This window comes from Oncorhynchus kisutch, linkage group LG15, assembly GCF_002021735.2.
Source record: "Oncorhynchus kisutch isolate 150728-3 linkage group LG15, Okis_V2, whole genome shotgun sequence".
Classification (NCBI taxonomy): Eukaryota; Metazoa; Chordata; class Actinopteri; order Salmoniformes; family Salmonidae; genus Oncorhynchus; species Oncorhynchus kisutch.
Window position 1 is genome coordinate 87612684 of NC_034188.2, and position 25809 is coordinate 87638492.

General features: G+C 42.2%; 2 protein-coding genes across 8 annotated transcripts in view; both read left to right on the plus strand.

Moving 5' to 3' along the window:
• Positions 1-22964, plus strand: LOC109876466 (aldehyde dehydrogenase family 3 member A2). 6 transcript variants are annotated; one of them, XM_031791247.1, is made up of 12 exons: positions 1-65; positions 1934-2137; positions 2489-2617; positions 3029-3131; positions 4317-4402; positions 11388-11596; positions 11864-11981; positions 15508-15649; positions 15785-15951; positions 16676-16775; positions 16899-17137; positions 22347-22964. In XM_031791247.1, exons 2-12 carry the CDS (start codon positions 1976-1978, stop codon positions 22359-22361), a joined length of 1470 nt encoding a protein of 489 aa, XP_031647107.1. In that variant the 5' UTR covers positions 1-65; positions 1934-1975; the 3' UTR covers positions 22362-22964. The 6 variants fall into 6 exon arrangements, with proteins under 6 accessions (XP_031647107.1, XP_031647106.1, XP_031647108.1 ...); XM_031791246.1 differs by lacking the exon at positions 1-65 and adding an exon at positions 1266-1392; XM_031791248.1 differs by lacking the exon at positions 1-65 and adding an exon at positions 1348-1482.
• Positions 22965-23261: 297 nt separating this feature from the next.
• The window catches only part of LOC109876471 (aldehyde dehydrogenase family 3 member A2), a 33620-nt gene continuing 31072 nt past the window's right edge, over positions 23262-25809 (plus strand). Inside the window, exon 1 of one of the 2 annotated variants that reach the window (XM_031791250.1) lies at positions 23262-23482. The gene's annotated coding sequence lies outside the window, so the exon portion shown is untranslated. The remainder of the gene's footprint in view (positions 23483-25809) is intronic. The other variant, XM_031791251.1, reaches the window with a different exon arrangement.

Consider the following 25809-nt stretch of genomic DNA (forward strand, 5'->3'; position numbering starts at 1 on the left):
AGTCATAGACCGCTTCGTCAACATGAACGAGAGGAGGATGACATTGGCGTTTCTCTACAAGTAGGGTGAGTCATGTTTTTTCTACTTTTCTACACACACACACAAATCAGAAATCATGGACAGCCATATCACATCTAGCTTATGTTGATTGGACGAAATTGTTTTTGGTATCTTTAGTTGTCACTGTTTTAGACTAAGCAGAGGTGATTTGAAGATGTTGAAATGTTTTAATTGAAATGGTGCTGGAGTAGTGGAGGCAGCTCCTGTTTTCTTTGCCTCTTGCGGGTAACTCTCTGTGGTTCAAAATCAATAGTTGTTTTGTAGTCCGAAAATGTCAGAAACATGAATTTGCCAGACAATGCTGTAGGCCATGTAAATCAAATCAAATCAAATTGTATTGGTCACATACACATCGTTAGCAGGTTAAATTGCGAGTGTAGCAAAAGGCTTTTGCTTCTAGTTCCGACAGTGTCATTGTCAGAAAAAACATCTAACAAGTATTATCTAATAATTACACAAGAAATACCTAATACACACACATCTAAGTAAAGGAATGGAATAAGAAAATGTAAATATATAGATGAGCAATGACAGAGCAGCATAGGCAAGATGCAGTAGATGGTTTAAAATATAGTATATACATATGAGATGAGTAATGCAAGATATGTAAACATTATTAAAGTGGCTAGTGTTCCATTTATTAAAGTAGCCAATGATTTCAAGTCTATATGTAGGCAGGTAACATCCCAAAATTATTTGTTACATGGGAATATGCTTTGTGGACTTCAACAGACAGTTGTTGCTCTCTGGTTTTGTGATTAAACAAAGGTGTGGTTGAATTTATTCTGCCACAGTGTCTTATTGTCTAGGCCTATATATCACGGTGGCAAGGTATATGAACTGACAGGTTATAGAGCAAACAACGCAATTATCACAACACCTAGGTTGTATAGCTTGTTTTTTTCTGCCTTGCCTTCCTCGATGATGTTAGCTACGCACAGCTACTGTAGAAACGCATTGGGTTTATTTTCGACAGATTTTGGTGAGAGTGAAACCTCTCTCGCCTCTTATTCTCTGACTGGGCTTCTTCCTCGCACCATATTTGGGAATGAAAATTCCAACCGGATGCTACAGATTTATACATCCGGTGAAACATCTGTCTCTTTGTTCTATCATCTGTGGGCACCATCAAATAGGCGGCGACTACTTCCCAAATGGGCAAGAGTCAAACGATCTACACTTGTCATTTGACAAACCTTGCTTCTCGAGTTGGATTGACATATTGCTTAACCAACCGCCATGGTGTTCGCTGTGGTGGCCCTTCCCCCTCCGATGACGTGGTGTTACTGTTATAATTTTGTCGGATAACAGGACGAAAGCTACTGTACTGAGGTGAGATGCTACAGTGTTGCACTATTGGGGTCAACTGAAGTGCAAACGTTCGTTCAAAAATATACCACATTTCTCTGCTGACTTTACAAGGTATTGCTATGAAAATCTGGGTTTGCCATTTTAGTTGCCTTCGAATATGAACGGTTCTGTAATTCAATGTTGTTGTTGTTTTTTTTTAGCTGTTAGCCATTTAGCTAACGTTGGCTAGTAGCTCAGCCCCTTTATTTGAATGGCAAAACTCCAGTATTATACAGGCGTTGTTTTGGAATCGAGTGCCTACAGCAATATCCCGGTAAAGATCCTTGCCTTATAATAGTGTGTATTACTACCACATAGACATATACTTTTGCATTATTGTTGATTCCTCCTATTAGGCTACTGGCTTTAATGAATACACTTTGACATTCCTACCCTATAGTTATGTACGAGTAGAAATATAAGAGAGGCATCCTTATCTCCGTTTTGATAACACACACACACTGTACCTCGGTAGCACACAACATGTAACGTTAGCTACTAACCCAATAATGCATTTCCTTAGTGTCCCCTGTTCTACCAGTCCTTGACCCAGTACGGTAGTAGTATGTCTCGGGAACAGCTGGTGGTAGAGAGGGCAAGGAGGGCCTTCCAGACCGGTATGTCGAAACCCCTGAAGTTCAGAGTTCACCAGCTTAAGAACCTGCACCGTTTCATCACAGAGAGACGCAAGGACATTGCAGACGCTGTCAAGAAGGACCTTAACAAGGTGAGCGTTGGAGTAGAGTCCCAAATTACACCCTAGTCCCTTTATAGTGCACTGCTTTAGAGCCCTGGGTCCTGGTCAAAAGTAGCACACTATAAAGGGAATAGTTTACCATTTGAGAGTTTAATTTGACAATTTACATAAAGGTATCCTTTAAGGGGGTTGTAAAATGGTTTATAAGTAGTTTTTAGAATAAGTTAATATGTAGTCTGGACATCTCATTATAACCCACTTATAACTACCGGTATGTGTTAACCTACTGTAGAGCACTCTGACAATGTTTTTGTAAAAATGGCTATATAAATATGACTGACTGATTGGTGTAATGGTGTGTGTGTCCTTGACCTGTTGCAGACTGAACACAGCACAGAGTTGTTTGAGACCCTGGGTCTGGAAGGGGAGATCGACGTGGCTGTGGAGAGGCTAGCAGAATGGGCTGCCCCTCGGCCTGTAGAGAAGAGCCTCCTCACCATCTTAGACGAGGTAAGACAAGATAAACATTGTAGGGTCCCAAATGGCAGCCTATTCCCTATATTGTGCACTACTTGTGACCAGGGCCCATCGGACCTTATTGTCTGTTTCCACCTAAATGTATTTTATGTCCTGTAATCTCATTACATTACATAAAATACAACATAGAACGTTTACATTTTTTAAAATCTAACCTTTATTTGACTAGGCAAGTCCGTTAAGAACAAATTCTTATTTATAATGACGGCCTAGGAACAGTGGGTTCCTAGGCTTTACCTTGTTCAGGGGCAGCTCATGGATTCGATCCAGAAACCTTTCGGTTACTGGCCCAACTGTCTAACCACTAGGCTACATGCCACCCCTACAGAACATATGAAGGATGGGGGATCATAGATTAAAAACATAGTCTACGTCTTGTCACAGGTATACATCCAGCCAGAGCCTCTGGGAGTGGTCCTCATCATCGGGGCATGGAACTATCCCTGGGCAGTGACCCTCCAGCCCCTGGTCGCGGCTATTGCTGCAGGTACTGTAGTAGAAAACGCAATGGAGGTGGTTCTGTGTGTAAACAATGTTTGCGTGATGAATAACCTTGCCTGAGACTTGGAAGCTTGTGTTAGCTCCCCGAGCTAATGCCTAGGCTTTACCTCAGCAGGCTAGCATGGAGCTAATGCCTAGGCTTTACTTCAGCAGGCTAACATGGAGCTAATGCCTATAGGCTTTACTTCAGCAGGCTAACATGGAGCTAATGCCTAGGCTTTACTTCAGCAGGCTAACATGGAGCTAATGCCAACAGAGAACTGACTTGTTCCTGACAAAGATATTATAATATACTGACAGAAGTCATTCCTGCTTCTGAGCCAGCCTGTCAGAGTAGAGACTGGGCGTGGTTTAAACTCACCCAGCCTATCGTTGATTGTTGGCGCACGAGCTGGTCCCAGCCCCCTAGGCGCTTCAGCGGTCAGTCGTTGTAGTTGTGTAGAATATCTATGCGTCCATGCTCGATACAGTTATCTCACACCTGGCTCCTGTTATCTAACAAAAGACTGTTTGTTCCCGACACTACGTTCTGTATGTGTCCATTTTTATGTTATTCTGTATTTTTCCATCATGAGAAAGGCCCTGAAACTGTTAACAATGTCTCAAGTCAGCTATGTTGCATAACACATACATCCACACAAGCCAACAGCAGATAATATTCAATCACATATATGGTAACGGGCTATAGTGCATAACACATACATCCACACAAGCCAACAGCAGATCATATTCAATCACATATATGGTAACGGGCTATAGTGCATAACACCAGAATCCTCACAGAACGTTGTTATGGTTACACATTCACTGTCTAATACCACCTCTCTTCTGCATCTCTCCGTCATCCCTCCCTCATCCATCCCTCCTTCATCCCTCCCTAATCCCTCCTTCATCCCTCCCTCATCCAACCCTCCCTCCCTCATCCCTCCCTCCATCCCATCTCTCCATCCCTCCCTCATCCATCTCTCCCTCATCCATCCCTCCCTCCCTCATCCCTCCCTCCCTCCCTCCCTCCCTCCCTCCCTCCCTCCCTCCCTCCCTCCCTCCCTCCCTCCCTCCCATCTCTCCATCCCATCTCTCCATCCCATCTCTCCCTCCCTCATCCCTCCCTCCCATCTCTCCATCCCTCCCTCCCTCATCCATCCCTCCCTCCCATCTCTCCATCCCTCAGGTAATGCTGCTGTGGTTAAGCCGTCAGAGGTCAGCTCTCATTCAGCCAAGGTCATGGAGGAACTGCTCCCTCTCTACCTGGACAAGGTCACTTCACTAGCATCAAATCCCTATCAGATGCATGTTTACTCCTTTACACAGCCTTCAGAAACCCTTTGACCTATTCTACATTTACACCAACAGGCTCCTGAACAGCTTCTATCCCCAAGCCATATGACTGCTAAATAGCTAACTACAGTGCCTTGCGAAAGTATTCGGCCCCCTTGAACTTTGCGACCTTTTGCCACATTTCAGGCTTCAAACATAAAGATATAAAACTGTATTTTTTTGTGAAGAATCAACAACAAGTGGGACACAATCATGAAGTGGAACGACATTTATTGGATATTTCAAACTTTTTTAACAAATTAAAAACTGAAAAATTGGGCGCGCAAAATTATTCAGCCCCTTTACTTTCAGTGCAGCAAACTCTCTCCAGAAGTTCAGTGAGGATCTCTGAATGATCCAATGTTGACCTAAATGACTAATGATGATAAATACAATCCACCTGTGTGTAATCAAGTCTCCGTATAAATGCACCTGCACTGTGATAGTCTCAGAGGTCCGTTAAAAGCGCAGAGAGCATCATGAAGAACAAGGAACACACCAGGCAGGTCCGAGATACTGTTGTGAAGAAGTTTAAAGCCGGATTTGGATACAAAAAGATTTCCCAAGCTTTAAACATCCCAAGGAGCACTGTGCAAGCGATAATATTGAAATGGAAGGAGTATCAGACCACTGCAAATCTACCAAGACCTGGCCGTCCCTCTAAACTTTCAGCTCATACAAGGAGAAGACTGATCAGAGATGCAGTCAAGAGGCCCATGATCACTCTGGATGAACTGCAGAGATCTACAGCTGAGGTGGGAGACTCTGTCCATAGGACAACAATCAGCACAAATCTGGCGTTTATGGAAGAGTGGCAAGAAGAAAGCCATTTCTTAAAGATATCCATAAAAGTGTTGTTTAAAGTTTGCCACAAGCCACCTGGGAGACACACCAAACATGTGGAAGAAGGTGCTCTGGTCAGATGAAACCAAAATTGAACTTTTTGGCAACAATGCAAAACGTTATGTTTGGCGTAAAAGCAACACAGCTCATCACCCTGAACACACCATCTCCACTGTCAAACATGGTGGTGGCAGCATCATGGTTTGGGCCTGCTTTTCTTCAGCAGGGACAGGGAAGATGGTTAAAATTGATGGGAAGATGGATGGAGCCAAATACAGGACCATTCTGGAAGAAAACCTGATGGAGTCTGCAAAAGACATGAGACTGGGACGGAGATTTGTCTTCCAACAAGACAATGATCCAAAACATAAAGCAAAATCTACAATGGAATGGTTCAAAAATAAACATATCCAGGTGTTAGAATGGCCAAGTCAAAGTCCAGACCTGAATCCAATCGAGAATCTGTGGAAAGAACTGAAAACTGCTGTTCACAAATGCTCTCCATCCAACCTCACTGAGCTCGAGCTGTTTTGCAAGGAGGAATGGGAAAAAATGTCAGTCTCTCGATGTGCAAAACTGATAGAGACATACCCCAAGCGACTTACAGCTGTAATCGCAGCAAAGGTGGCGCTACAAAGTCTTAACTTAACTATTAACTTAACTAATATGGTACTATACATACAGTATCTACCTCATCACTCCAGTATCCCTGTACATACAGTATCTACCTCATCACTCCAGTATCCCTGTACATACAGTATCTACCTCTATCACTCCAGTATCCCTGTACATACAGTATCTACCTCTATCACTCCAGTATCCCTGTACATACAGTATCTACCTCTATCACTCCAGTATCCCTGTACATACAGTATCTACCTCTATCACTCCAGTATCCCTGTACATACAGTATCTACCTCTATCACTCCAGTATCCCTGTACATACAGTATCTACCTCATCACTCCAGTATCCCTGTACATACAGTATCTACCTCATCACTCCAGTATCCCTGTACATACAGTATCTACCTCTATCACTCCAGTATCCCTGTACATACAGTATCTACCTCTATCACTCCAGTATCCCTGTACATACAGTATCTACCTCTATCACTCCAGTATCCCTGTACATACAGTATCTACCTCTATCACTCCAGTATCCCTGTACATACAGTATCTACCTCTATCACTCCAGTATCCCTGTACATACAGTATCTACCTCTATCACTCCAGTATCCCTGTACATACAGTATCTACCTCTATCACTCCAGTATCCCTGTACATACAGTATCTACCTCTATCACTCCAGTATCCCTGTACATACAGTATCTACCTCTATCACTCCAGTATCCCTGTACATACAGTATCTACCTCTATCACTCCAGTATCCCTATACATACAGTATCTACCTCTATCACTCCAGTATCCCTGTACATACAGTATCTACCTCTATCACTCCAGTATCTACCTCTATCACTCCAGTATCCCTGTACATACAGTATCTACCTCCATCTCTCCAGTATCCCTGTACATACAGTATCTACCTCCATCTCTCCAGTATCCCTGTACATACAGTATCTACCTCCATCTCTCCAGTATCCCTGTACATACAGTATCTACCTCCATCACTCCAGTATCTACCTCTATCACTCCAGTATCCCTGTACATACAGTATCTACCTCCATCTCTCCAGTATCCCTGTACATACAGTATCTACCTCTATCACTCCAGTATCCCTGTACATACAGTATCTACCTCTATCACTCCAGTATCCCTGTACATACAGTATCTACCTCTATCACTCCAGTATCCCTGTACATACAGTATCTACCTCTATCACTCCAGTATCCCTGTACATACAGTATCTACCTCTATCACTCCAGTATCCCTGTACATACAGTATCTACCTCTATCACTCCAGTATCCCTGTACATACAGTATCTACCTCTATCACTCCAGTATCCCTGTACATACAGTATCTACCTCTATCACTCCAGTATCCCTGTACATACAGTATCTACCTCTATCACTCCAGTATCCCTGTACATACAGTATCTACCTCTATCACTCCAGTATCCCTGTATATACAGTATCTACCTCTATCACTCCAGTATCCCTATACATACAGTATCTACCTCTATCACTCCAGTATCCCTGTCCATACAGTATCTACCTCTATCACTCCAGTATCCCTGTACATACAGTATCTACCTCTATCACTCCAGTATCCCTGTACATACAGTATCTACCTCTATCACTCCAGTATCCCTGTACATACAGTATCTACCTCTATCACTCCAGTATCCCTGTACATACAGTATCTACCTCTATCACTCCAGTATCCTGTACATACAGTATCTACCTCTATCACTCCAGTATCCCTGTACATACAGTATCTACCTCTATCACTCCAGTATCCCTGTACATACAGTATCTACCTCTATCACTCCAGTATCCCTGTACATACAGTATCTACCTCTATCACTCCAGTATCCCTATACATACAGTATCTACCTCTATCACTCCAGTATCCCTGTACATACAGTATCTACCTCTATCACTCCAGTATCCCTATACATACAGTATCTACCTCTATCACTCCAGTATCCCTGTACATACAGTATCTACCTCTATCACTCCAGTATCCCTGTACATACAGTATCTACCTCTATCACTCCAGTATCCCTGTACATACAGTATCTACCTCTATCACTCCAGTATCCCTGTACATACAGTATCTACCTCTATCACTCCAGTATCCCTGTACATACAGTATCTACCTCCATCACTCCAGTATCCCTGTACATACAGTATCTACCTCTATCACTCCAGTATCCCTGTACATACAGTATCTACCTCTATCACTCCAGTATCCCTGTACATACAGTATCTACCTCTATCACTCCAGTATCCCTGTACATACAGTATCTACCTCTATCACTCCAGTATCCCTGTACATACAGTATCTACCTCTATCACTCCAGTATCCCTGTACATACAGTATCTACCTCTATCACTCCAGTATCCCTGTACATACAGTATCTACCTCTATCACTCCAGTATCCCTGTACATACAGTATCTACCTCTATCACTCCAGTATCCCTGTACATACAGTATCTACCTCTATCACTCCAGTATCCCTGTACATACAGTATCTACCTCTATCACTCCAGTATCCCTGTACATACAGTATCTACCTCTATCACTCCAGTATCCCTGTACATACAGTATCTACCTCTATCACTCCAGTATCCCTGTACATACAGTATCTACCTCTATCACTCCAGTATCCCTGTACATACAGTATCTACCTCTATCACTCCAGTATCCCTGTACATACAGTATCTACCTCTATCACTCCAGTATCCCTGTACATACAGTATCTACCTCTATCACTCCAGTATCCCTGTACATACAGTATCTACCTCTATCACTCCAGTATCCCTGTACATACAGTATCTACCTCTATCACTCCAGTATCCCTGTACATACAGTATCTACCTCTATCACTCCAGTATCCCTGTACATACAGTATCTACCTCTATCACTCCAGTATCCCTGTACATACAGTATCTACCTCTATCACTCCAGTATCCCTGTACATACAGTATCTACCTCTATCACTCCAGTATCCCTGTACATTGTTAATATGGAACTGACCCTGTATATAGTCCCCTTCCCCCTCTACATATCTACCTCCATCACTCCAGTATCCCTGTCCCCTTACCCCTCTACATATCTACCTCCATCACTCCAGTATCCCTGTACATTGTTAATATGGTACTGACCCTGTATATAGTCACATTACCCCTCTACATATCTACCTCCATCACTCCAGTATCCCTGTACATTGTTAATATGGTACTGACCCTGTATATAGTCACCTTACCCCTCTACATATCTACCTCCATCACTCCAGTATCCCTGTCCCCTTACCCCTCTACATATCTACCTCCATCACTCCAGTATCCCTATACATTGTTAATATGGTACTGACCCTGTATATAGTCACCTTACCCCTCTACATATCTACCTCCATCACTCCAGTATCTCTGTACATTGTTAATATGGTACTGACCCTGTATATAGTCACCTTCCCCCTATACATACAGTATCTACCTCCATCACTCCAGTATCCCTGTCCCCTTACCCCTCTACATATCTACCTCTATCACTCCAGTATCCCTGTACATTGTTAATATGGTACTGACCCTGTATATAGTCTGCTTACTTACTTTACTCGTGTTATACTTATATCTTGTTGAAACATTTTGTTGTTAAAGCCTGAATTCAAAATGGATGAAATATTATTTTTTTCTCAACTATCTATTATACAACACCCCATAAAGACAAAGTGCAAACATGTTTGTTTTTTTAAACATTTTTTTGCAAACGTATTGACAATGAAATACAGAAATCACATTGACATAAGTATTCCCACCCTCGAGTCAATACTTTGTAGAAGCACCTTTATCAGCGATTACAGTCTTTCTGGGTAAGTCTCTAAGAGCTTTCCACACCTGGATTGTGCAACATTTGCCCATTATTCATTTCAAAATTCTTCAAGCTCTGTCAGATTGGTTGTTGATTATGGCTAGATAGCCGTTTTCATGTCTTGCCATAGATTTTCAAGAAGATTTATGTCAAAACTCGGCCAGTCGGGAACATTCACTGTCTTCTTGGTAAGCAACTCCAGTGTAGATTTGTCCTTGTGTTTTAGGTTATTGTCCTGTTGAAAGGTGAATTAATCTCCCAGTGTCTGGTAGAAAGCAGACTGAACCAGGTTTTCCTCTAGGATTTTGCCTGTCCTTACCTCCATTCTGTTTCATTTTTATCCTGAAAAACTCCACAGTCCTTAACGATTACAAGCATACCCATAACATGATGCAGCCACCACTATGCTTGATCATATGGAGAGTGGGACTCAGTAATGTGTTGTATTGGATATGCCCCAAACATAACACTTTGTATTCAGGACAAAAAGTGAATTGCTTTGCCATATTCTTTGCAGTATTACTTTAGTGCCTTGTTGCGAACAGGATGCATGTTTTGGAACAGACTTCCTTATTTTCACTCTGTCAATTAGGTTAGTATTGTGGAGTAACTACAATGTTGTTGATCCGTCCTCAGTTTTCTCCCATCACAGCCATTAAACTCTGACTTTTTTTAAATTACAATTGGTCTCATGGTGAAATCCCTGAGCAGTTTCCTTCCTCTCCGGCAACTGAGTTAGGTAGGACACCTGTATCTTTGTAGTGACTGGATATATTGATACACCATCCAAAGTGTAGTTAATAAATTCACCATGTTCATAAGGAAATTCAATTTCTGCTTTTTTTTTTTTTTTTTTTCCCATCTACCAATCGGTTTCCTTCTTTTGCAGGCATTGGAAAATCTCCTTGGTCTTTGTGGTTGAATCTGTGTTTAAAATTCACTGCTCGACTGAGGGACTTCATAGATAATTGTATGCGTGTTGTACAGAGATGAGGTAGTCATTCAAAAAACATGTTAAACACTATTGCATACAAAGGGAGTCCATTACGGTTTACTCCTGAACTTATTGAGGCATCGCCATAACAACGGGGTAGAATACTTATTGAGGCATCGCCATAACAACGGGGTAGAATACTTATTGAGGCATCGCCATAACAACGGGGTAGAATACTTATTGAGGCATCGCCATAACAACGGGGTAGAATACTTATTGAGGCATCGCCATAACAACGGGGTAGAATACTTATTGAGGCATCGCCATAACAACGGGGTAGAATACTTATTGACTCAAAACATTTCAGCTTTTCATTTTTTATTTAATCAGTAAAAAATTTGAACAAACATATTTCCACTTTGACATTGTAGGGCGTTGTTGTTGTTGTTGTTGTTGTTGTGTGTAGGTCAATCAAATCCATTTTAAATTCAGGCTATAACAACAAAATGTGGGGAAAGTCGAGGAGTGTGAATCCTGTCTGAAGGCCACTGTGTTTCCTTTCAATTCTCATTTCAAACCCTCTTGTGTCGTGGGCTTCTGTTCATGGTGAGAGGAAACTGAAGTTTGTGTGTGTGTGTGTGTGTCCTCCCCAGGAGCTGTACCCTGTAGTGTGTGGGGGTGTCTCAGAGACCCAGGAGTTGCTGCGTCAGCGTTTCGACCACATCTTCTACACAGGGAACAGCACTGTGGGTAAACTGGTGATGGAAGCCGCAGCCCGACACCTCACCCCTGTGACCCTGGAGCTGGGAGGGAAGAGCCCCTGTTACATCGATAAGGACGTCGACCTCAGAGTTGCGTGCCGGTCAGTGGCAGACTGCCCCATATTCCTTGAGAGTTATTCAATCTGTGTCATTTTGTCCTTGGTCATCTAAAATCTTGGAAATTGTATATTGTGGGCAGCGTCACTGCAACAGCTCAAAGACCGTTTCAAATGAGAACAGCTCAAAGACTGTTTCAAATGAGAACAGCTCAAAGACCGTTTCTTACTTTACTCAGATGAGAGCAGCTCAAAGACCGTTTCTTACTTTACTCAGATGAGAAGCCCATTTACTCCTCTGTGTTTCCCCAGGCGTATCACCTGGGGGAAGTTTGTGAACTGTGGTCAGACGTGCATCGCCCCAGACTACATCCTGTGTGAACCCAGCATCCAGAACAGAGTGGTGGAGGAGATCAGGAAATGCATCACGGTATCATAGTCTGCATGTACAGCAGAGATTATACAAATGAGTTGAATAGAAATTAGTCAGAATGGGGCTTACACATACAGTAGGGTAATTAACATTCCACTACTTCACCTGACCCAGAGTACAAGGAGTGGTACGTTAGCTCAGAACCGGTATTGACTACAGACCACTCATACAGAACCTTTATCCGGCAACTAAGATCTATGTCACGTCTGTTCTTAAAGAAGTCAACAGCTGTAATTCACTTCCTCTTCAGTTCTATTTAATCGTTTATTTAACTAGGCAAGTCAGTTATTTACAATGATGGCATACCAGGGAAACAGTGGGTTTAACCGCCTTGTTCGGGGGCAGAATGACAGATTTTTACCTCGTCAGCCCAGGGATTCGATCCAGCAACCTTTCGGTTACTGGCCCAACGCTCTAACCACTAGGCTACCTGCCTCCTCTAACCACTAGTCTACCTGCCTCCTCTAACCACTAGGCTACCTGCCTCTAACCACTAGGCTACCTGCCTCCTCTAACCACTAGGCTACCTGCCTCCTCTAACCACTAGGCTACCTGCCTCCTCTAACCACTAGGCTACCTGCCTCCTCTAACCACTAGGCTACCTGCCTCCTCTAACCACTAGGCTACCTGCCTCCTCTAACCACTAGGCTACCTGCCTCCTCTAACCACTAGGCTACCTGCCTCCTCTAACCACTAGGCTCCCTGCCTCCTCTAACCACTAGGCTCCCTGCCTCCTCTAACCACTAGGCTACCTGCCTCCTCTAACCACTAGGCTACCTGCCTCCTCTAACCACTAGGCTCCCTGCCACCCCCCTGTTCTTAAAGAAGTTGACATCAGCTGTAATTCACTCAGTGCCTGTAGAAAGTCGACACCCCCTTGAACTTGTTTTCCAACATATCTACACACCCTACTCCACGTTTAAATGTGTTTCCCATCATATCTACACACCCTACTCCACATTTAAATCTACACCCCCTACTCCACATTTACATGTGTTTTCCAACATATCTACACCCCCTACTCCACATTTACATGTGTTTTCCAACATATCTACACACCCTACTCCACATTTAAATGTGTTTTCCAACATATCTACACCCCCTACTCCACATTTACATGTGTTTTCCAACATATCTACACACCCTACTCCACATTTAAATGTGTTTTCCAACATATCTACACCCCCTACTCCACATTTAAATGTGTTTTCCAACATATCTACACCCCCTACTCCACATTTAAATGTGTTTTCCAACATATCTACACCCCCTACTCCACATTTACATGTGTTTTCCAACATATCTACACCCCCTGCTCCACATTTACATGTGTTTTCCAACATATCTACACACCCTACTCCACATTTAAATGTGTTTTCCAACATATCTACACCCCCTACTCCACATTTAAATGTGTTTTCCAACATATCTACACCCCCTACTCCACATTTAAATGTGTTTTCCAACATATCTACACCCCCTACTCCACATTTACATGTGTTTTCCAACATATCTACACCCCCTGCTCCACATTTACATGTGTTTTCCAACATATCTACACCCCCTACTCCACATTTACATGTGTTTTCCAACATATCTACACCCCCTACTCCACATTTACATGTGTTTTCCAACATATCTACACACCCTACTCCACATTTACATGTGTTTTCCAACATATCTACACCCCCTACTCCACATTTACATGTTTTCCATCATATCTACACCCCCTGCTCCACATTTACATGTGTTTTCCAACATATCTACACCCCCTGCTCCACATTTACATGTGTTTTCCAACATATCTACACCCCCTGCTCCACATTTACATGTGTTTTCCAACATATCTACACCCCCTACTCCACATTTAAATGTGTTTTCCAACATATCTACACCCCCTGCTCCACATTTAAATGTGTTTTCCAACATATCTACACCCCCTGCTCCACATTTAAATGTGTTTTCCATCATATCTACACCCCCTACTCCACATTTACATGTGTTTTCCATCATATCTACACCCCCTACTCCACATTTACATGTGTTTTCCATCATATCTACACCCCCTACTCCACATTTACATGTGTTTTCCAACATATCTACACCCCTACTCCACATTTACATGTGTTTTCCAACATATCTACACCCCCTACTCCACATTTACATGTGTTTTCCAACATATCTACACCCCCTACTCCACATTTAAATGTGTTTTCCAACATATCTACACCCCCTGCTCCACATTTAAATGTGTTTTCCATCATATCTACACCCCCTACTCCACATTTACATGTGTTTTCCATCATATCTACACCCCCTACTCCACATTTACATGTGTTTTCCATCATATCTACACCCCCCTACTTCACATTTAAATGTGTTTTCCAACATATCTACACCCCCTACTCCACATTTACATGTGTTTTCCAACATATCTACACCCCCTACTCCACATTTACATGTGTTTTCCATCATATCTACACCCCCTACTCCACATTTAAATGTGTTTTCCAACATATCTACACCCCCTACTCCACATTTACATGTGTTTTCCAACATATCTACACCCCCTACTCCACATTTACATGTTTTCCAACATATCTACACCCCCTACTCCACATTTAAATGTGTTTTCCAACATATCTACACCCCCTACTCCACATTTAAATGTGTTTTCCAACATATCTACACCCCCCTACTCCACATTTAAATGTGTTTTCCAACATATCTACACCCCCTACTCCACATTTAAATGTTTTCCAACATATCTACACCCCCTACTCCACATTTACATGTGTTTTCCAACATATCTACACCCCCTACTCCACATTTAAATGTGTTTTCCAACATATCTACACCCCCTACTCCACATTTAAATGTGTTTTCCAACATATCTACACCCCCTGCTCCACATTTACATGTGTTTTCCAACATATCTACACCCCCTACTCCACATTTACATGTGTTTTCCAACATATCTACACCCCCTACTCCACATTTAAATGTGTTTTCCAACATATCTACACACCCTACTCCACATTTACATGTGTTTTCCAACATATCTACACACCCTACTCCACATTTACATGTGTTTTCCAACATATCTACACACCCTACTCCACATTTAAATGTGTTTTCCAACATATCTACACACCCTACTCCACATTTAAATGTGTTTTAAGCAGATTTATGTCCGAACCTAGACTTGACCACTCAGGAACACTCGACACTGCTTTTGCGTAAACATTTGTGTAGTTGTCCCGTTGAAAAATACAACTCTAGAGACTGAGGTGGGGTCTCAAACTTTTTACCTGGGCTCTGCTCCTTTTCATATCTATTTTCATCCTGACAAACTCCCCAGTCCCTGCCGGTGACAAGCATACCCATAACATGATGCTACCACCACAATACTGGTAAACGTTAAGGAAAACATTCAAGAGGGTGCAGACTTTCACTAGGCCCTATAGCTGCATTTTAATGGTCATTCGCAATAGTGTATTTTACCTTTGTTTGTTTGTGTTAGGAGTTTTATACGGACGACCCAAAGACCTTCGAGGACTACGGACGCATCATTAACCAGCGCCACTTCCAGAGGGTGATGTCACTGCTCGAGGGGAGTACTGTGGCCATCGGAGGAGACAGCGACCAGTCACAATGCTATATAGGTACGTTAACGAGGCCCCTGAAGGCTGTGTGTGTGTGTTATTTCTCATGTTTATAGTATTCACGAGCCCCCCCCCCCCTGCCCCATTGTGTCTGCTCACTGTGTGTGTTATTTCTCAATGTGCGTGTGTGTCCAGCCCCCACGGTGCTGAAGGACGTGACAGGGGGCTCCAAGGTGATGCAAGAGGAGATCTTTGGTCCCCTGCTCCCCATTGTCACTGTTAGTGGAGTGGACGAGGCTATACAGTTCATCAATGAGAGAGAGAAGCCTCTGGCCCTCTACGTGTTCTCACCTGACAACAAGGTAAAGACCATAGAAGTCTAATCAAAGCCAAAGTCTGTAAGATTAAACTAATGCAACTTTAACTAATGAAACATATCCATATTAATGAATATGACTTATGACCTACGTTAAATACTAAGTTAGTGTCTCTCTGTCTCTCTCCCTCTGACTCGCTGTCTCTCTCTCGCTTCCTCTCTCTCCCTCTCTGTCTCCCTCTCTCTCCACCTCCCTCCATCTCTCTCTACCTCCCTCTCTCCACATCCCTCCATCTCTCCACATCCCTCCCTCTGTACACCTCCCTCTCTGTCTCCCTCCCCCTCTCTCCCTCTCTATCTCCCTCCCTCTCTGTCTCCCTCTCTCGCCACTTCCCTCCCTCTATCCCCTCTCTCTCTCCCTCTCTATCTCCCTCTCTCTCTCCCTTTCTCCCTCCCTCTCTCTCTCTCCCTCTCTCCACCTCCCTCTCTCTCCCTCTCTCCACCTCCCTCTCTCCCTCCCTCTCTCCACTTCCCTTTCTCTCCACCTCTCCCCACCTCTTTCCCCCTCTCCCCCCTTCTCACCCCCTCTCCCCCTTCTCACCCCCTCTCACCCCCTCTCCCCCCTTCTCACCCTTTCCCCCTCTCTCCATCTCTCTCCACCTCTCTCTACCTCCCTCTCTCTCCCCCTCTCTCCATCTCTTTCCACCTCTCTTTACCTCTCTCCCCCTCTCTCCCTCCCTCTCTCTCCTCCTCTCTCCCTCCACCTCTAGTTGATCAGGAGGGTGATAGCAGAGACTTCTAGTGGGGCCCTAGTGGCCAATGACTGTCTGGTCCACTTCACTGTCAGTGCTCTCCCCTTCGGAGGGGTGGGTAAGTTAACACCAACACACACACATATGATACTGATATGTGTGTTATGTGTGTGTCTTAATAGCACCCTTGTTAGTATCTGACGTGTGTGTGTGTGTCCCTCCCCTCCCCTCCTTCCCCAAGGTAACAGTGGTATGGGACGCTACCACAGCCAGCACGGCTTTGACCAGCTCAGCCACCTGCGTGCCTGTCTCATTAAGAAGCTCAACCTAGAGGATGCCAACGCCATGCGTTACCCACCCCACACGGCTAAGAAGCTGGGCTGGGCACGCTTCTTCCTCCTGAAGCAGGTCAACCTGCGCCGGCTCAGACGCATGGCACTACTGGCCCTGTTCTCTGCCATGGCTGCCTTCATAGTACAGGTCAGATAGACTAGAGTACAGGTCAGATAGACTAGAGTACAGGTCAGATAGACTAGAGTACAGGTCAGATAGATAGACTAGAGTACAGGTCAGATAGATAGACTAGAGTACAGGTCAGATAGATAGACTAGAGTACAGGTCAGATAGATAGACTAGAGTACAGGTCAGATAGATAGACTAGAGTACAGGTCAGATAGATAGACTAGAGTACAGGTCAGATAGATAGACTAGAGTACAGGTCAGATAGATAGACTAGAGTACAGGTCAGATAGATAGACTAGAGTACAGGTCAGATAGATAGACTAGAGTACAGGTCAGATAGATAGACTAGAGTACAGGTCAGATAGATAGACTAGAGTACAGGTCAGATAGATAGACTAGAGTACAGGTCAGATAGATAGACTAGAGTACAGGTCAGATAGATAGACTAGAGTACAGGTCAGATAGATAGACTAGAGTACAGGTCAGATAGATGGACTAGAGTACAGGTCAGATAGATGGACTAGAGTACAGGTCAGATAGATGGACTAGAGTACAGGTCAGATAGATGGACTAGAGTACAGGTCAGATAGATATACTAGAGTACAGGTCAGATAGATGGACTAGAGTACAGGTCAGATAGATGGACTAGAGTACAGGTCAGATAGATATACTATAGTACAGGTCAGATAGATAGACTATAGTACAGGTCAGATAGACTAGAGTACAGGTCAGACAGACTATAGTACAGGTCAGATAGATAGACTATAGTACAGGTCAGACAGACTATAGTACAGGTCAGATATTTAATTGAAATAATATGTCAAACAAGATGTGCATTTTGTCCGAGGGGATAACAACATGAATTAAAACACATTTCCAAAATGTTTTTCAATGGTAATTAGACCATTTCCCCAAGGTGCCATGTACATGTGGTCAACAAGCCTCCAATCACAAGGTTTTAGTTGATCAAAACATCTCTAAGTGTTGGGAGATGTAAAATCGAGGATGCAAGACACTGCAACACTTAATAAATTATTAATTTAACTAGGCAAGTCAGTTAAGAACTGATTCTTATTTACAATGACGGCCTAGCGGGGAACAACTGCCTTGTTCAGGGGCAGAATGACAGATTTGTACTTTGTCAGCTCAAGGATTCGATCCAGCAACCTCTCGGGTTACTAGTCCAACGCTCGAAGCACTAGCCTACCCGCCGCCCCAAACTATAAACTCAGATTTCAAAATATATATCCTGGTAACTGCTGTTCCCTTATTTTTCAGGGGGGGGGGGGGGGGGGGTTCAGACTGAGTTTGCTAATAGGCCTTCCTGCTCTAGTTTTTAATCAACGGGTTAGAGAGCCAATGGCACCCTATTCCCTATGTAGTGCACTACGTTTGACTAGACCCTGGTCAAAAGTAGTGCTCGACATAGGGAATAGGGTGCCATTCTGGACATATCCCATAAGTGGATACTATGAAACAGTTGAGATCCCCACAATAGATCCCTGTCTTAGCCGGTCACTACAGCCCCTCCTACTTAAATACCATAGTGGCCTGTGTGAGGGCAGAGGGAGGGACTGGCTGGTTTAAATAACGACAACCTCTCAGTGACCGGTGATCCAAGGAAGAGAGAGGAGATATAGGGTCCATCACAAATGGCACACTGTTCCCAATTTAGTGCACTACTTTTGACCAGGGTCTAGTCAAACGGAGTGCACTACATAGGGAATAGGGTGCCATTGGCTCTCTAAACCACTGATTCAAAACTGGTGCCATTTAGGATGCTTACATAGAAGTTTGTTGTGTGTCCCATACTCAAATCAGATGTTATTGGTCACATACACATGGTTAGCAGATGGTAATGGTCACATGGTTAGCAGATGGTAATGGTCACATGGTTAGCAGATGGTAATGGTCACATGGTTAGCAGATGGTAATGGTCACATGGTTAGCAGATGGTATTGGTCACATGGTTAGCAGATGGTATTGGTCACATGGTTAGCAGATGTTAATGGTCACATGGTTAGCAGATGTTATTGGTCACATGGTTAGCAGATGTTATTGGTCACATGGTTAGCAGATGTTATTGGTCACATGGTTAGCAGATGTTAATGGTCACATGGTTAGCAGATGTTAATGGTCACATGGTTAGTAGATGTTAATGGTCACATGGTTAGCAGATGTTAATGGTCACATGGTTAGCAGATGATATTGATCACATACACATGGTTAGCAGATGTTATTGGTCACATACACATGGTTAGCAGATGATATTGGTCACATACACATGGTTAGCAGATGTTATTGGTCACATGGTTAGCAGATGTTATTAGTCACATACACATGGTTAGCAGATGTTATTGGTCACATGGTTAGCAGATGTTATTGGTCACATACACATGGTTAGCAGATGGTATTGGTCACATACACATGGTTAGCAGATGTTATTAGTCACATACACATGGTTAGCAGATGTTATTGGTCACATACACATGGTTAGCAGATGTTATTGGTCACATACACATGGTTAGCAGATGTTATTGGTCACATACACATGGTTAGCAGATGTTATTGGTCACATGGTTAGCAGATGTTATTGGTCACATACACATGGTTAGCAGATGGTATTGGTCACATACACATGGTTAGCAGATGTTATTAGTCACATACACATGGTTAGCAGATGTTATTGGTCACATACACATGGTTAGCAGATGTTATTGGTCACATACACATGGTTAGCAGATGTTATTGGTCACATACACATGGTTAGCAGATGTTATTGGTCACATACACATGGTTAGCAGATGTTATTGGTCACATACACATGGTTAGCAGATGTTATTGGTCACATACACATGGTTAGCAGATGTTATTGGTCACATACACATGGTTAGCAGATGTTATTGGTCACATACACATGGTTAGCAGATGTTATTGGTCACATACACATGGTTAGCAGATGTTATTGGTCACATGGTTAGCAGATGTTATTGGTCACATGGTTAGTAGATGTTATTGGTCACATACACATGGTTAGCAGATGTTATTGGTCACATACACATGGTTAGCAGATGTTATTGGTTACATACACATGGTTAGCAGATGTTATTGGTCACATACACATGGTTAGCAGATGTTATTGGTCACATACACATGGTTGGCAGATGTTATTGGTCACATACACATGGTTAGCAGATGTTATTGGTCACATGCACATGGTTAGCAGATGTTATTGGTCACATGCACATGGTTAGCAGATGTTATTGGTCACATACACATGGTTAGCAGATGTTATTGGTCACATACACATGGTTAGCAGATGTTATTGGTCACATACACATGGTTAGCAGATGTTATTGGTCACATGGTTAGCAGATGGTAATGGTCACATGGTTAGCAGATGGTAATGGTCACATGGTTAGCAGATGGTAATGGTCACATGGTTAGCAGATGGTAATGGTCACATGGTTAGCAGATGGTAATGGTCACATGGTTAGCAGATGGTAATGGTCACATGGTTAGCAGATGGTATTGGTCACATGGTTAGCAGATGTTAATGGTCACATGGTTAGCAGATGTTATTGGTCACATACACATGGTTAGCCGATGTTATTGGTCACATGGTTAGCAGATGGTATTGGTCACATGGTTAGCAGATGGTATTGGTCACATGGTTAGCAGATGTTAATGGTCACATGGTTAGCAGATGTTATTGGTCACATACACATGGTTAGCCGATGTTATTGGTCACATGGTTAGCAGATGTTATTGGTCACATGGTTAGCAGATGTTATTGGTCACATGGTTAGCAGATGTTATTGGTCACATGGTTAGCAGATGTTATTGGTCACATGGTTAGCCGATGTTATTGGTCACATGGTTAGCAGATGTTATTGGTCACATGGTTAGCAGATGTTATTGGTCACATGGTTAGCAGATGTTATTGGTCACATGGTTAGCAGATGTTATTGGTCACATACACATGGTTAGCAGATGATATTGGTCAAATACACATGGTTAGCAGATGTTATTGGTCACATACACATGGTTAGAAGATGTTATTGGTCACATACACATGGTTAGCAGATGCTATTGGTCACATGGTTAGCAGATGTTATTGGTCACATACACATGGTTAGCAGATGTTATTGGTCACATGGTTAGCAGATGTTATTGGTCACATGGTTAGCATATGTTATTGGCCACATACACATGGTTAGCCGATGTTATTGGTCACATGGTTAGCAGATGTTATTGGTCACCTGGTTAGCAGATGTTATTGGTCACATGGTTAGCAGATGTTATTGGTCACATACACATGGTTAGCAGATGTTATTGGTCACATGGTTAGCAGATGTTATTGGTCACATGGTTAGCAGATGTTATTTGTCACATGGTTAGCGGATGTTATTGGTCACATACACATGGTTAGCAGATGTTATTTGTCACATGGTTAGCGGATGTTATTGGTCACATACACATGGTTAGCAGATGTTATTGGTCACATGGTTAGCAGATGTTAATGTTAGTGTAGTGAACTGCAGCTTGTTGGCCGAATAAGGTGTTTTTCTATAATACGTAGTTTATGTTGTCAACTGTTCTATATATTTTTTTCAAATTAAAAAAGTTTATTAATACGATTTAAATTATTATCTCGAAAGAATCCCAGCTATTGTTTTTCATTGAGCTATTTGTGTGTCTAAATGCTAACTGAGTGCTTCTATTTTGTCTCTTGAATCCATCCTGGAAAGTACATTTTCACAGAGATGGCGAGATACATTATGCGAACATTCCCTCTCTTAACTCCCACAGCTCCATAGAATGGTGTCCGTCCCAAATTACACCCTATTCCCTACATAGTGCACTTCTTTTGATCAGGGCCCATAGAGCTTTGGTCAAAAGTTGTGTACTATATAGGGAATAGGTTGACATTGTGGACAGAACCCTTGTGCTCCCAACACAAGAATGGCTTTGTCTCCTTCAGACAATGTTTGGTGTTGTTGAGGAAATCTAAACACACAACACTAGAAACATGATCTACAGCCCCCTTTAATTACCCAGCATGCATTCTCCTTCACTAAATAAGGCCTTTGTTTTGGGTCCTCTGGTACCTCTACACATATCTGTTTTTGTAGTTTGCTGTGCCCCTGTTGATTGTCATATTCATTGTTGTCCTGTTTGTGGAAAGTGATGATGGGAGACATTTTGTGCCTTGTGTTTCTTGCAGAGGTTCCTGCGGTGATGCTGATGTGGGGAAACTGTACGTGAGGCTCCACCATCTTGGACCCTGATTTAGACTTGTCGTGCTGGGGCAACAGTTATGTCTCAGTGTCAGTCATAAACATAGCAAAATTGCAATAGTTAATTTTAAATAACAATTATTTAACTCTTTTTAAAACAAGGGTTATGAACCATTAATTATTTTAGAGGTGTTTATGATGCCTGTATATTATGATGCCTGTATATTTGAGGTTATTTTTTTATTTCGCATCGTGTCCTACACATTTCATCTCTGTTGCACTGTTGCAAATGGATTCTAACCTCAATGGAAGACTGAGTAACATTCATTTGCATTATTCCTAGAGGACTGCAACTGTTTTGTAATGTAAAGAATGTGCCTCTTGTTGTACTAGTTTTTATACTGATTATGTCAACAGTACTTTATGTTTAGTATAAAAAGAAAAGTTGCCTGCCTTATATACTGTCTTAACATTAACAATAAGATTATCCGTTTTTTATTTAAGATATTAAAATGACATTTAGGCTTAGCTGTGAAATTATATATAATAAGACTGTGAAGAGTTATTCATTTCAAATAAAATGTTATCTTGTTTATGGGTATTTATTACACTTCTTCGATGTCACTTTTTAACAAAAAAAAAAAATGTATATTTAGCAACAAAAAAAACATTTCATACAACATTCTGTTGTTTTACTAGTGTAACTTCATGAATAAAATTCTGGGATATTTTAGGACTAACCATATGGCCATTTCGTAGCTCAATTTTCCATTTTGTATAAATGTAAAAAAAAACGTCTACCTAGCTACCTAGTTATTAGTGACGTCTGATGGGGTAAACGATACCCCCCCGTAGCCTCGTGCGATAAACGTTTAATGTGCAGCCATGTGCCTCCCACGGTCACGTCAGTGAGGCAGGAACAAGGACAGACTATTGTACTGTGGCATAACGCTGTTCACCTCGTTGGTTATACACCAATATTTTTTTTTATTGCACAGGATAGGAACGTTTCTGATAGCTTCTTTTTTTTTTTCACTGTCAGCGGTGATTTCACTACTTGGATAAATCGGGATCATTGATCATTTCGTGTATTGTTGCTCCAGATTGATGCTTTCATTCACGTGTGAGTATGGAACATAATTGTTTAGATGTATCCAACAGACAAAGTACTGTATGTAGTCTATCAGAGTGATTTACAACGTTCATTACACTGTTACTTCAGTTGAATACCGTTTTAGGTTTGACAACCAACCAACTAATATTTTATAACCAAGGTAAAGTTTATATTTACACAATCGGACATTCGCCAAAAGCCATTTAAAGATGAAGAAATCAATAACTAATTCACCGTTTTGTCACAGAATCATCAAACTAGGTATGATTTATTCTATAAATGTCTAGCATACTTTTACAACCTTTGTTTTTAGTAGAAATTTAATTTTTGACTTGATAGAAATACATAAAATCTCAAATATTGCATTTAAAAGATGAAGAAATTAATAACTAATTCAGTGATTGTCACAGACAAAAAGTGAAAATATGCATTTATTTTGCAATAACTTTAATGAAATGTTCATTTCAAGTGCAATTTGTTATATATGAAGTCAGACAGTGTTAACATTACATTCTACAATGTTTACAGTCTCAAATTGTATGCCAAATTAGTGTTTGCATTGTTAGCTGCACATGTTTAAAGTAGTTACAAGGCACAACAGTCATTTATTTATGTCTGTAATTTAACAGCAAAGAGACCCCTTCCAATCATTTTCTATTTTGGCTTTGTTGAAGTCCTTGGTCCATCCCCAGACAAGCTGAATCTCCTGAGGTAATAGATGAAACTGTTCAACACTTACAGCCAAATGTTTAATACCCCAGGTATTCCCAGAACACATTGTGGAAAGTCTATAGATACAGTGGTCACTTTATTAGGTACAATGCCCTATGCATCTGGAGCAGCGTGAATTCTGACCTGTTGATGAAACTGGGAAAGGAGATCGCCTGTCCAGCATCTGTGTTCTTTTGCCCATCTTAATGTTTCCTTTTTATTGGCCAGTCTGAGATATGGCTTTTTCATTGCAACTCTGCCTAGAAGGCCAGCATCCCGGAGTCACCTCTTCACTGTTGACGTGGAGACTGGTGTTTTGTGGGAACTATTTAATGAAGCTGCCAGTTGAGGACTTGTGATGCGTCTGTTTCTCAAACTAGACACTCAAATGTACTTGTCCTCTTGCTCAGTTGTGCACCGAGGCCTCCCACTCCTCTTTCTATTCTGGTTAGAGCCTGTTTGCGCTGTTCTGTGAAGGGAGTAGTACACAGCGTTGTACGAGATCTTCAGTTTCTTGCCAGTTTCACGCATGGAATAGCCTTCATTTCTCAGAACAAGAATAGATTGACAGATTTCAGAAGAAAGGTCTTTCTTTCTGGCCATTTTGAGCCTGTAATCAAACCCACAAATGCTGATGCTCCCCCCCCCCCCCCCCCACAAAAACAAATATTTAACCTTTATTTAACCAAGTAGGCTAGTTCAGAACAAGTTCTCATTTGCAACTGCGACCTGGCCAAGATAAAGCAAAGCAGTTCAACACATTCAACAACACAGAGTTACACATGGAATAAACAAACATACAATCAATAATACAGTAGAAAAAGCTATATACAGTGAGTGCAAATGAGGTAGGATAAGAGAGGTAAGGCAATGAATAGGTAAGTAATTACAATATAACAATTAAACACTGGAATGGTAGATGTGCAGAAGATGAATGTGAAGGTAGAGATATTGGGGTGCAAAGGAGCAAGATAAATAAGTACAGTATGGGGATGAGGTATATTGGATGGGCTATTTACAGATGAGCTATGTACAGGTGCAGTGATCTGTGAGCTGCTCTGACAGGTGGTGTTTAAAGCTAGTGAGGGAGGTAAGAGTCTCCAGCTTCAGAGATTTTTGCAGTTTCTTGAGAAGACTGTTGGAGGTTATTTTGTAAATGACATCGCCGAAGTCGAGGATTGGTAGGATGGTCAGTTTTACAAGGGTATGTTTGGCAGCATGAGTGAAGGATGCTTTGTTTGCGAAATAGGAAGCAGATTCTAGATTTAATTTTGGATTGGAGATGTTTAATGTGAGTCTGGAAGGAGAGTTTACAGTCTAACCAGGCACCTAGGTATTTGTAGTTGTCTACATATTCTAAGTCAGAACCATCCAGAGTAGTGATGCTGGACGAGCGGGCAGGTGCAGGCAGCGATCGGTTGAAGAGCATGCATTTAGTTTTACTTGCATTTAAGAGCAGTTGGAGGCCACAGAAGGAGAGTTGTATGGCATTGAACCTCGTTTGGAGGTTTGTTAACACAGTGTCCAAAGAAGGGCCAGAGGTATACAGAATGGTGTTGTCTGCGTAGAGGTTGATCAAAGAATCACCAGCAGCGAGAGCGACATCATTGATGTTTACAGAGAAG